At 38.7% G+C, this 13,216-nt stretch overlaps 1 protein-coding gene and 1 long non-coding RNA gene across 3 annotated transcripts in view; one reads left to right on the top strand and one right to left on the bottom strand.

Annotated features, from left to right (window-relative positions):
* LOC119876644 overlaps positions 1 to 12,129 on the top strand; it is an 80,709-nt gene extending 68,580 nt beyond the window's left edge. The window contains exons 4-11 of one of the 2 annotated variants that reach the window (XR_005364384.1): positions 6,496 to 6,684; positions 7,073 to 7,219; positions 8,479 to 8,591; positions 8,746 to 8,879; positions 9,026 to 9,199; positions 9,936 to 10,182; positions 10,343 to 10,416; positions 11,031 to 12,129. This is a non-coding gene — a long non-coding RNA (uncharacterized LOC119876644). Of the gene's footprint in view, positions 1 to 6,495; positions 6,685 to 7,072; positions 7,220 to 8,478; positions 8,592 to 8,745; positions 8,880 to 9,025; positions 9,200 to 9,935; positions 10,417 to 11,030 lie in introns of both variants that reach the window. The other variant, XR_005364385.1, reaches the window with a different exon arrangement.
* On the bottom strand, positions 6,066 to 12,148 carry KRT40 (keratin 40). The gene is given in 7 exon segments (NM_001346099.1): positions 6,066 to 6,644; positions 7,191 to 7,411; positions 8,743 to 8,868; positions 8,948 to 9,109; positions 9,915 to 10,071; positions 10,331 to 10,413; positions 10,911 to 12,148. Coding segments are annotated over 7 exon segments (1,296 nt in total). The 5' UTR covers positions 11,358 to 12,148; the 3' UTR covers positions 6,066 to 6,544.
* Between the last annotated feature and the right edge of the window lie 1,068 nt (positions 12,149 to 13,216).

Here is a 13,216-nt window from a genome sequence, read left to right as displayed (position 1 = left end):
GGCTTATATTTATTGTTTAAACATGATCTATTGAAAGGCATGTGTTTACTTTCTCAGGAATACTTTCTCATCATTTTCTTAAGAAAGTTATTTGTTTCTGATCCTTTATGGAGGTTCTAGGAGAGAATAATTTCCTTGCCTTTTGCAGCTTCTAGAGGCTGTTTATGCTACTTAGCCTGTGGCCTCTTCCATCTTCAAAACCAGCAGTGGCAAATCTTTTTCACATGGCATCACTCTGACACTGAGTCTTCTGCTTCCCTTTTCCACACTAAAGGACCTTATGATTATACTGGGTTCACGCATATCATGTAGGATAACCTTCCTATTTTAAGGTTAGCTGATTAGTGTCTTATTTCACCTTTGTCAAGTAGCCTACTGTATTCAAAGGCTGTAGGATTAGGACATGAACATCTTTTGGCCCCATTATTCTGTACATCACATAATATAAGGAAAAACATAATAATTTATAATAGCACCAAAAAACATAAAATACACAGGAATAAATTTAGGAAGGTGGACTACATGAATAAAATATTAAAATACACTGAAGAACAGAAAACTAGGATAAATAGAAAGATATATCATGGTCTTGGGCTGAAATACTGTATTCATCACTATAAAAATATCAATTATCTTGACATTAATTTAACTGAGGTTCCAATAAATTTATTGAGACCCTTCGAAAATGTGATTTTTTTCAACCAGACAAGATAATTCTGAAGTTTTATGAGAAAAAAATAATCAAATTTGAATAGCCAGGAAAATTCTAAAAAATAAAAACCAGAGATATTAGTCCTTCCTACTTTAAAGCCTCAATAATTAAAATACTGTACTATTCATGCCTGAATAACCAGACAGATGAATAGAATAGAATAGAATAGAATAGAATAGAATAGAATAGAATAAGAAGTCTAGGGGTTCCTGGGTGGCTCAGCAGTTGAGCGTCTGCCCTTGGCTTAGGGCATGATTCTGGGATCCTGGGATCGAGTTCTGCATTGGGTTCCCTGCAGGGAGCCTGCTTCTCCCTCTGCCTAAATCTCTGCCTCTCTCTCTCTGTGTCTCTCATGAATAAATAAATAAAATCTTAAAAAAAAGAATAAGAAATCTAAAATAGACCTCCAAACAGATTGGGATTTATTATATGATAAGTGTGACATTTAAAATCAGTGGGGAAAAGATAGGCTATCATATATAATTTGAGGACAATTCTATTTCACTTGAGGTCGAAGGTGGGGCAGGGAATATTGGAATCATACTTCATGCCTTACAGTAGGACAAATTACAAATTGATCAAAGATTCAAATATGAAAAAAGGAAATCATAATTGTACTAATAAATATGAGAGTTCTTTTATAAATTTGAAGTCAGAAAGCCTTTATAAAAAGGACCAAAATAAAGAAACCAAACATTATATGGTCTCATTTATTTGGGGAATATAAAAAATAGTGAAAGGGAACAAAGGGGAAAGGAGAAAAATGAGTGGGAAATATCAGAAAGGGAGAAAGAACATGAGAGACTCCTAACTCTGGGAAACGAACTAGGGGTGGGGGAAGGGGAGGTGGGTGGGGGTGGGGTGACTGGGTGATGGGCACTGAGGGGGGCACTTGATGGGATGAGCACTGGGTGTTATTCTATATGTTGGCAAATTGAACACCAATAAAAAATAAATTTATAAAAAAAATAATGAAGATAGAATGTGAATAAAAAAAGAAGTTAAAAATAGAGCTACTTTATGACCCAGCAATTGCATTACTAAGTATTTACCCTAAAGATAAAGATACAAATGTAGTGATTCGAAGGGGCACCTGTACCCCAATGTTCATAGCAGCAATGACCACAATAGCCAAACTATGGAAAGATCCCAGATGTCTGCTAACACATGAAAGGCTAAAAAAGATATATATATATATATTTATATATAAATAACCAGACACTAGAAAGGATGAATACTTACCATTTACATCAACATGGATGGAACTGGAGGGTATTATGCTAAGCAAAATAAGTCAATCAGAGAGGCAATTATCATATGGTTTCACTCATATCTGGAATATAAGAAACAGCTCAGAGGATCATAGAGGGAGGGAGGGAAAACTGAATGGGGAGTCATCAGAGAGGGAGAAAAACCATGAGACACTCTTAACTATAGGAAACAAACAGGGTTGCTGGAGAGGAGGGGTGGTGGGATGGGGCAATCTGGAGATGGGCATTAAGGAAGCCACATGATGTGATAAGCACTGGGTGTTATATGCAACTGGTGAATTATTGAACACTACATCTAAAACTAATAATGACCTATGCGTTGGCTAATTGAATCTAAATTTTAAAAAATCAACTGACCACATGTACATGAGTCTATTTCTAGAATCCATATTCTTTTTTTCATATTCTTTTTCACTGATCTATTTGCCAACCCTCATGCCAGAGTTAGGAGTCTCTCATGTTCTGTCTCCCTTTCTGATATTTCCCACTCATTTTTTCTCCTTTCCCCTTTATTCCCTTTCACTATTTTTTATATTCTCCAAATGAATGAGACCATATAATGTTTGTCCTTCTCCGATTGACTTATTTCACTCAGCATAATACCCTCCAATTCCACCCATGTCGAAGCAAATGGTGGGTATTTGTCATTTCTAATGGCTGAGTAATATTCCATTGTATACATAAACCACATTTTCTTTATCCATCCATCTTTCAATGGACACCGAGGCTCCTTCCACAGTTTGGCTATTGTGGACATTGCTGCTATAAACATCGGGGTGCAGGTGTTCTGGCGTTTCATTGCATCTGTACCTTTGGGGTAAAAGTCCAGGGCCAGATGGCTTCCCTGGGGAATTCTATCAAATGTTTAAAGAAGAAACCATACCTATTCTACTAAAGCTGTTCCAAAAGATAAAAAGAGATGGAATATTTCCAAACTCATTCTAGGAGGCCAGCATCACCTTAATTCCAAAACCAGACAAAGATCCCACCAAAAAGGAGAATTATAGACCAATATCTCTGATGAACATGGATGCAAAAATTCTCAACAAGATACTAGCCAATAGGATACAACAATACATTAAGAAGATTATTCACCATGACCAAGTAGGATTTATCCCCAGGATGCAAGGCTGGTTCAACACTTGTAAAACAATCAATGTGATTCATCATATCAGCAAGAGAAAAAACAAGAACCATATGATCCTCTCAATAGATGCAGAGAAAGCATTTGACAAAATACAGCATCCATTCCTGATCAAAACTCTTCAGAGTGTAGGGATAGAGGGAACATTCCTCAACATCTTAAAAGCCATCTACAAAAAGCCCACAGCAAATCTCATTCTCAATGGGGAAGCACTGGGAGCCTTTCCCCTAAGATCAGGAACAAGACAGGGATGTCCACTCTCACCACTGCTGTTCAACATAAACTAGAAGTTCTAGCCTCAGCAATCAGAAAACAAAAAGAAATAAAAGGAATTCAAATTGGCAAAGAAGAAGTCAAATTCTCCCTCTTCACTGATGACATGATATTCTATATATTTTTAACTTCTTGAAAAACCTCCCAACTGTTTTCCATAGTGGCTGCACCAGCTTGCATTTCCATCAACAGTGTATGAGGGTTCGCCTTTCTTTGGATCCTCGCCAACATTTATTGTTTCCTGAGTTGTTAATTTTAGCTATTCTGACTGGTGTGAGGTGGTATCTCATTGTGGTTTTGATTTGTATTTCCCTGATGCCAAGTGATGTGAGCATTTTTTTTTGTCTATTGCTCATTTGTATGTCTTCTCTGGAGAAATACCTGCTCATGTCATCTTCCCATTTCTTGACTGGCTTATTTGTTTTATTGGTGTTGAGTTTGATAAGCTCTTTATAGATTTTGGATACTAGCCCTTTATCTGATACTTCATTTGCAAATATCTTCTCCCATTCTGTAGGTTGCCTTTTAGTTTAGTTGACTGTTTCCTCCACTATGCAAAAGCTTTTAATCGTGATAAGTCCCAAGTTCGCTTTTGTTTCCCTGGCTTTTGGAGATCTATCTAGTTGCTGTGGCCAAGGTCAAACAGGTTGCTGCCTGTTTTCTCCTCTAGGATTTTGGTACATTTCTATCTCATGTTTAGGTCTTTCATCCATTTTGAGAATGGTGTAAGAAAGTGGTCCAGTTTCATTCTTCTGCATGTGGCTGTCCAATTTTCTCAGCACCATTTATTGAAGAGACTGTCCTTTTTCCGTTGGATATTCTTCCCTGCTTTGTTGAAGATTAGTTGACCTCAGAGTTGAGGGTCCATTTCTGGGTTCTCTGTTCTGTTCCACTGATCTGTGCGTCTGTTTTTGTGCCAGTACCATACTGCCTTGATGATTACAGCTTTGTAATATAGCTTGAAGTCTGGCATTGTGATGCCCCCAGCTTTGGTTTTCTTTTTCAACATTCCTCTGGCTATTCAGAGTCTTTTGGTTCCACACAAATTTTAGGATTGTTTGTTCCAGCTCTGTGAAAAATGTCAATGGTATTTTGATAGGGATTGAATTGAAAGTGTAGACTGCTCTGGGTAGCATAGTCTCAAATATATAAGCTAACCTTATACCTAAAGGAGCTGGAGAAAGAACAGTGAATAGAGCCTAAAACAAGCAGGAGAAGAGAAATAATAAAGATTAGAGCATAAATCAGTAAAATAGAAACCAAAAGAACAGGAGAACAGGTCAATGATTCTAGAACTGGTTCTTTGAAAGACTTAATAAGATTGATAAACCCCTAGCCAGTCTTATCAAAAAGAAAAGAGAAAGGACAAATTGTTGAGTGCCTGCGTTCGGCTCAGGTCATGATCCCAGGGTCCTGGGATAGAGCCCTGCATCGGGTTCTTTGCTCAGCGGGGACCCTGCTTCTCCCTCTCACTCTGCCTGCAGCTCTGCCTGCTTGTGCTCTCTCTCTCATCAAATAAATAAAATATTTTTTCTTTTTAAAGAGGAACATATTATGAGCAACATTATGCCAACAAATGAGGCAATCTGGAAGAAGTGGTTGCATTCCTGGAAACTTATAAACTACCAAAACTGAAACGGAAAGAAATAGAAAATCTAAACAGACCCATAACCAGCAATGAAATTAAAGCAGTGATCAAAAATTTCCCAACAAACAAGAGTCCAGGGTCAGATGGCTTCCCAAGAGAATTGTACAAAACATTTAAATAAGATCTAATACCTGTTCTTCTGAAGCTCTTTTAAAAAATGAAAAGGGAAAGAAAACTTCCAAACTCATTCTATGAGTTATAGATAAATCAAAGTTTTAAGTGTATTTCTTTGCATAGTTTCTTAAGTATGCTCAAGGTATTACATTATATATATTATATATTACATTATATATATTATATTTTGTATATATACATAAACCTTATCATGCTTATTTGTGTTGACATCTTATCACTGCAGATGAAGTATAGAAACCTTACCTCTCTTCATGTCCCTTGACTCTCCTCTTGGAGATTTTGTTTTTCTGTCTGCCCCTGCTGGTATTTATGGGTTGTTGGTTTCTTCAGCTCCCAACATGGGATATATGAGGCCAAAAGAAAACCCAAGGAACTCACTTGCTTGCTGTTCCTTGAATATGATTCTAGTTGGTTTGGCTTCTTCCACCTTTCAGAATCTGCTTATATTTCTTTTATATGTAATTTCCCTGGTTTTCAGCCAGACTTAGGAAGAGGAATGAGGAAATGTACATCCATTTCATTTTTTTGGAGGTGGAGTTCTCCACTTTGCTTTTTAAATGTGTATGAATAATTATTCTTATACCCCAAATGTCCAATAACAGGCCAATAACCTTATGGTATTTTATGTAGCCACTAAAATAACAGTCACAGGACAATCTTATAGGTTTATTTGGATTGAAAATGCTTACATGACATAGTGAAAAAAGTAGTTTACTCAACTATGTGCATATGTAAATATGATTTCCATTATGTGGAAAAACCTATTATATGAAAGAAAGCTGGAAGCTCCCAAAATACTGATAACGGGTGTTTGGGGGTGGAATTGTAACTAATTTTTTCCCCTTTCATGTGCCAAATTGAGAAAAAAATGGAATCCTGTACTTTTATAATTACAAATAAGACATTTATTCTTAAATTTCCTCTTAGAAAGATACATACAACTGTCTTCCAAGATGTATGACATTTTGCATGGATTAGTTAAACTTTTGTATTTGAGGAGTTAAAAACTATTTTCAGCCTCGGTTTGTGCAAAATCAAACTATCGACATGGGTTTAGGCATCACATGGTTCTTATATCCACAGTTATAAGCCACAAAGCTATATTTACCATGCTAAAGGAATGAAACATATTTTATTTGGAGATTAGCAAGAAAGCTTTATAGACTCCTAGAATATCACTAATAAGCAGGCAGGAGAGGAAATGACAAAGCAGAAATATAATGGGGATGTTTAGAGGACAAATTTAGGGTAGAAACCCCTTCTTGACTTTTAGATTTGGATGCATCTGATTGAAGTCCCATCTCCTTTCCAGGACACTGCTGGCTTTGACTCCTCTATCCACTGCGCCGAGGGTTGAACATTCATGCACAGTAGTTTTCGACCGTGCAAATCAGATACGCTGAGCATGCCTCACAAGTGTTGCTTGATGTGCTTATTGTAGAACACGGGTTACAAGGAAGCCTGTGGAAATTTTGAAGTAAGCTTAACAAGGGAAATCCAGGTAAAATTTCAACTCAGAAAAGATCGTGCCAAAATTTGCCCTGCAAATGATGTTCTGAACACTCTTTGCAGAGTAGCATTTGACCTAAGCCTATTTCAGGCCTAGATTCAGCATTGCCACTAGGAATGCTCACTGCCCCTGTGCCAGTTGAATACACAGTTTTGTGTATTTATTTCACTTTGCAAATGTTATCTTATGCATGTTCCTGATTTCTCTTTGGTGGAAGTCAGGAACAAAGGGGGACGCCCAGCATGAAATTTTGTATGTGATACTTATTCTGCTTTAGAACTTTGGAATACTTTTGAATACTTCTACTGTCATGTGATTAGCCTCAGCTGTTTTTTTTGTTGTTGTTGTTTTGTTTTGTTTGTCTTTTTACTCTTGTAAGGAGATCATTTAACACATGAGGGAGGTTTCACCTTGGGCAGACCTTGAGGAGGCAAGATTCTCTTGCATGAGCTTCTTTGTGACTTGGGGGATTTTGAGAATAATCGTGTGGAACTTGCCTGCTGTCTTCACTCTCAAGGAGACCTCGGTATGTGTTGATCTCACCCTCCAGCAGAGCCTTTGTGTCCAGCAGCACCTCATACTCCTGGTTCTGCCGCTCCAGGTCACAGCGGATCTCAGCCAGCTGGTTCTCCACGTTATCAATCAGGCACTGCATCTGGGCCAGCTGGGTGCTATACTGGGCCTCCGTCTCTGCCACAGTGCATTCCAGAGACTCTGTCTGCAGAAGAAAAAGAGTATATTCAGAAGGGCTGTGTAGCATAGTCCTTGGGGCCAGAGTGCTGGTTTTCAAATCCTTGATCTACCCTAGTGCATCTATGTGACTTTGGGAAAATTACTTAGCTTCTCTGAGGCTGTTTTATTTTATAAAAAATGACCAATGCAAAGTACTTATTTCATAGGATGGTTGTGCGGATTGAATGAATTAATATGTGTAAAACACTGTGAACAGTGCCTGGAAAAAATTTCAAAACTGTGCAAGGGTTAGTTATTACTATCACCACTTGCCCATCACAACCTGTAATATATATTAAGGAAGATCAACAGCATTTGAGGGGAGAAGTTGAGTATGGACTTGGGGCAGGAAAGAGCCATATAGAATGGTTCAGAGAAGAGGCTCTGGGATTGAACCAGCTGGATCCAGCTTCCACTTTTGCCTCTTAACAACTGCATGAAAAAAAAAAAAAAAAAAAAAAAAACAACTGCATGACCCCTGCTACTTAATCTGAGTCTCAGTCTTCCTCATCTGATAATGGGTTTAGTAAAAGGATTTATCCCATCAAGTTATTATGAGGCGTTTAAGCCTCTCACAAGATAAATATGTAGCTATTATTCACCCAGATAGTCTCTATAGGCCCCAATGTGGCACAGACAGTGGTGTCTGACTGGAACTGGCTAATGTGATCTTCAATGCATGGTATCCTTTTTAAAAAAATTTTTTTTTAAAATAACCTCTATGCCCAGCATGGGGCTTGAACTCATGATCCTGAGATCAAGAGTCACATGCTCCTCTGACTGAGCCAGCCAGGCTCCCCAGTGCATAGTATTTTCATTGCTGGGTGAAATGGGGTGGAGTGAAGGGTCCAGTTGAGGTGTGGATCCTGGAAAAGCTTAGGGTAGTGGAAGAATGCAAAGTTTGAATATTATTCTTTTATATGATGCTGAGTTTGAGAAGTTGGCCCAAATCAAAGCACAATTAAAACCCACTGGAATGCTTCAGTGCCTTCAGCTCAGAGGTTCCACTCTCATTCTGCTCCTGCCCTCCTGTTCTTTTTCTGTCTCTGGAAGGTGCTGCAGGATCATGCTCAAGCCCAGGAGGGAAGGTCAGGGAATCCTGTTGGGACAGTACAGACTGTTGACCTATCACTTCTGCTTCTAGCTCAGTAAACAGCAGTATTTGGGTAAGTCAAAGAATACAATCCTTGCATATTGGAAATTCAGACTTTCTGCCACATGAACTGTGGATCTCTCCTTGGGTTCATGGAAGAGGGACTAGCATCTCAGGGCTTAATTCTTCAGTGACAAAAACAGAGCTGTCTTTCCCTTACATACCAGGCTTTGCTGTGCTTGGAGCTCAATTTCCAGAGCATTGGCTGTGCGTTTCAGTTCCAGGATCTCTGTCTGGCAGTCTTGCAGCTGCTCTGCGCTGCACAGCTGCTGCTGATTCAGCTCCTCTGTCTGTAAACCAGGTATGATTAGAGGATGCAAATAAGGCAGAAGTCTGGAAGCTTGTCATTTTCTTGCTCTGGGTACTGACCTGAACAGCAAACCATTCTTCCACGTCTCTACGGTTGTTGGCCAGCACGGTTTCATACTGACAACGCATCTCTTCCAGGACCCTGTTGAGGTCGATGGTGGGGGCAGTGTCCAGCTCTACACTGAGTCGGTCACCCAACTGTCCACGAAGCAAGTCAACCTCCTGAAAGAGGAAATGGAGTAAAGAAAGTCACAGAGTGGTGGGGAAGAAGAATTCACCTTGACATCCCAAGAGCATCCAATTTCTGGAGAAGTGAGTAAAAGTGTGGGATTTAGATTCAGATTGCTTAGGTTGACTCTCTTTTCATCATTCAGTCTCTGCATCCACAAAAGGTGTATAATAATTTTACCTTTCCTAGAGAGTTATTGTGAGAGATATGAGTTGATGTTCATATAAAGCACTTATGAAAGTCCTTGGCACATAGGAAGGTCTCAATAAATGCTATTATCATCAACACATGCTCAAAGGGAAAATATACCATTTTACATCATTAAGTTTTTCACTTTTTAGCTTTATCAACATGAGATAGTCATATACTTCGTATTTTATGATTTAGAAAGTTTATAGATGTAGAATATTTTAAAATATTGGTCCAAATATTGCATAAGATGTTATCCCCTTTCTGAAATGGCCTTCATGCCCTGTGTTTATCAGCCTGATTTTTGTAGCTTATGGATTAGAGTTATGTGGCATAAAGCCTCCAAGGAAAGCCATTTGTAAAGTTACCTCCTTCACGAAAGCAATAGCAGGTGAACAATTTGGTCTTTCAAGTGGTACTAGCCAGGGCCCATTTCACATATACACCCAGAGATATGCCAGAGTCATCAGGCTGGACATTAGTGCCTCGAGTAATTTTGTTCCAGCTTTAGCAATATCTGCCCGAGTTTGATTTATATACACAAAACGAAATCTATCAGTTTGACTTTGTCACCTCCACATTCATTCAGCAATTTTACACTTTCCTTACCTCTTTGTGGTTTTTCTTAAGGCAAAGGAGATCTTCCTTCAGAGACTCCACATGGGCCTCCAGATCAGCTTTGCACAGAGTCAGCTCATCCAGGATCCCACGCAGGCCACCAATGTCCGTCTCTATCAGCTGGCGAAGAGACAGTTCAGACTCATACCTTTCACAGCAAAAGAGATACAGATGGTGCTTATTTTGCTAGACACTGTGCAAGATGCTGGGCATGCTGATGAATGACACAACGACTCAAGGAAGCTATATCCCAATTAATGTGAGCTTTGTGAGCATTCTTAGCTTAAAAAAAGCTTATGTAGAGAATATTTGTAGTGTGCACGTGTGTGTGTGTGTGTGTGTGTGTGTGTGAGAGAGAGAGAGAGAGAGACAGCCATGAATTATTTTCAAATTCAAATTTAACTTACTTTGACCTAAAGTCATCAGCAGCCAGTTTGCAGTTGTCAAGTTGCACAGCAAGTCTGGAATTTTCTGCCTTCGTGCATAAGATCTGGTAAGTAAGTTAGTTATATATACTAGAGGGCTCTTTGAAAGAAACTTAAATATTTATTCATTTAACAACTATACCATTATTTATCTTTTAAAAGTCTTTATAAGACAGTATAAAATAGCTTGAAGCCTATTTTTCTTATTAAGCATGTCACTTCAATGAAGAAAAAAGCAGGACCATTCATAAAATAAATATAGAAATAAAAAGGGTCCGTTTTTCAGTGGCCTAAAACATTTTGCAATATTCCTTGGCAGTTGAACTTGGATTTTTCTCCATAGGTAGTTGTGAGTGAGTTTATTTTGGCCATTCAATGATTACTGGCAGCCCCACGGCTCATGCTAATTTTTGCTGAATTTCAGCCCACCACCTTTTCCTCCTGGAGAACCCCTTTCCCTGGGGATGGGGGGAACTTCCATAGAACAGCCTTTTTTTTAGTATAAAGATAAAGCAAATCACAGATTGGGAGGGTGAAGCATTAGGGCAATGAAACACCAGACCTTTTGCTGAAGCTCTTCAATAGTGTCAAAGTAACACTGATAATCAGGGCACACCAGTGGGATATCCTCTTCACATTGTTCTCGAATCCTGCATTCGAGCTCTGCGTTCATCTCTTCCAGGCCACGGACCTTCTCTAGATAGTTGGCAAGTCTGTCATTCAGGAACTGCATCGTCTCCTTCTCATTGCTGTTGAACACCCCATCCTCACACCAAGCACAGTTCCCCACCAAGCAAGGAATATTATAATTCCCAGCAAAGTAGCATGGTGTGAGGCAACTAGTTGGCAAGCGAGACCTGGATAGGAAGCTAGGGGTCTGGCATCTGGATGTAGCAGGGGCACTGGGGAGGCAGGTGGCCTCCATGGAACAGGTTGAAGCAAGTGCACAGTCGGAAGCCTGGGCACAGGATTCAGAAGAGCAGCACGTGGGGAAACAGTCAGAAGTCATCCTATTAGAAGTGAAGAACAAGACTAGTTGCAAAACTCCAATTGACTGGTTCCCAGAGTCTCCATCCCTCCTGAGACTTTTATACAGCCTGCAAATGGGTATTTACAGAACATACCGGATGTTCTGTTTATCACTGTTGGTGCCAGTTTTCATATGAACATTCATTAGTGTTGTTTGTTTTCTGAGGAAGTTTTATGCCTCATAAAAGAGGCATAGCTTCAGGTTACTAAGTAAGGGCAATATTTCCATCTGCCAGTAGGATAAGACGCTTGGTTCAGAGAATCTTCATGAGATGCATTATCTTTTTGGTAGAATACAGAAAGGCAGAGGACATTTGGCACTCAGTAATTGCAGATACAACTGATTACAAATAACAAAAATGATATTATCACAGATTTTGCTCCTGTATTGTAAATTGTTTATCTATCCTTTTAAAATTCATATTACATCTCATTAAATGCCATTTATTTGTTTGTGTACCATCATAAAATGTTCCATGTAGTTAACCATCTTTGCAATGCTTTTTATGGTCTTGTTGTGCTCACATGGTAGAGGAGTGAGGTGTGTACTGGGTTTAAAGTGTGTGTGCACATGCATATGTGTGTGTGTGTGTGTGTGTGTATGAACTACATCTACCTGTGTGCAAATTGAAAAGTCACTTTATAAATAACTGATGGGCATAATCTGTGGCCTGCAGGCCAAAATACAAACTGGTTATCAAGATCTGGAGTTGTGATCTTTGATTTCCTGAAACTTGCTTTCTCTATGTTACCTATGCCTCATTTTTAGATTATGTATACTATTTTCACCTGTATTAATAATAAGAGTGAAATACAATTTCTAAGTTACAATCTTTTAGTTTCTTGGGAAACTAAACCCTCATTGGATACAGTTCAGAATAGGGGCAAGGAAGCTATAAAAGACTTTTCTTCTGAGATAGAATCTGTTTTCTCTTATTTACTTATTTTTTTAAGGTCACAATTTCATAAAAATGTGAAATACTGGCGTTGGGGAATAAAATTTTATAATTTGAGTTCCAGACCAGGAGTTCCATTGGATGAAATCCCTGGTGCAGTACCAAATGGATAGCGATTTGAGACATAACTTTTTTGGATTTTGTTTTGAATTTCATCTCTATTATGTATGTAGCATAATCTCTTTCACTTTCCTTGGCATAATTGTGGTATGTATTTCATTTTCAAAGGTGGGCAGAACAGATTGCCTCTAGAATCTTTAAGATTTTTACTGGAAAAGGCCCACTATTCTGACAAAGTTAAAATTTTCATGATCCAGAAAAAACTAAAAATTTTTTTCTAACTCTGAACACTACTTCCTAGGTAGCTGATGATGGAAAAACCAAAACCAAAAACAAACCAAGAGGTCTTAAATAGATGGACTTAAATAGTCCCTTAGTATGTATTACTCTCCCATCTAAATACTAACCGGGCCTGACCCTGCTTAGCTTCCAAGATCAGATAGGATTGGAACACTTTCAGGGTGGTATGGTTGTAGACTCTTGGGTTTGATTTTAGTGATTCTCTTCACATTTCAACACTTAATGCTAAATGTTCTTTTTTTATCTTTCAAGATTTTATTTAAATTCAAGTTAGTTTACATATAGTGTAGTATTAGTTTCAGGGGTAGAATTTAGAATTTAGTGATTCATCAGTTGCATACAACAACCAGTGCTCATACCATCACTTGCCCTCCTTAATACCCATCACCCAGTTACCTCATCCCCCCACCCACTTCCCCTCCAGCAACCCCCAGTTTGTTACCTATGTTTAAGAGTCTCTTATGGTTTGCCTCCCTCTCTGTCTTTGTCTTATTTTATTTTCCCTCTCCCTTCCCCATGTTCA

The sequence above is a fragment of the Canis lupus genome, chromosome 9, assembly GCF_011100685.1.
Source record: "Canis lupus familiaris isolate Mischka breed German Shepherd chromosome 9, alternate assembly UU_Cfam_GSD_1.0, whole genome shotgun sequence".
NCBI lineage: Eukaryota > Metazoa > Chordata > Mammalia > Carnivora > Canidae > Canis > Canis lupus.
This window is presented reverse-complemented; position numbering and strand designations above follow the sequence as displayed.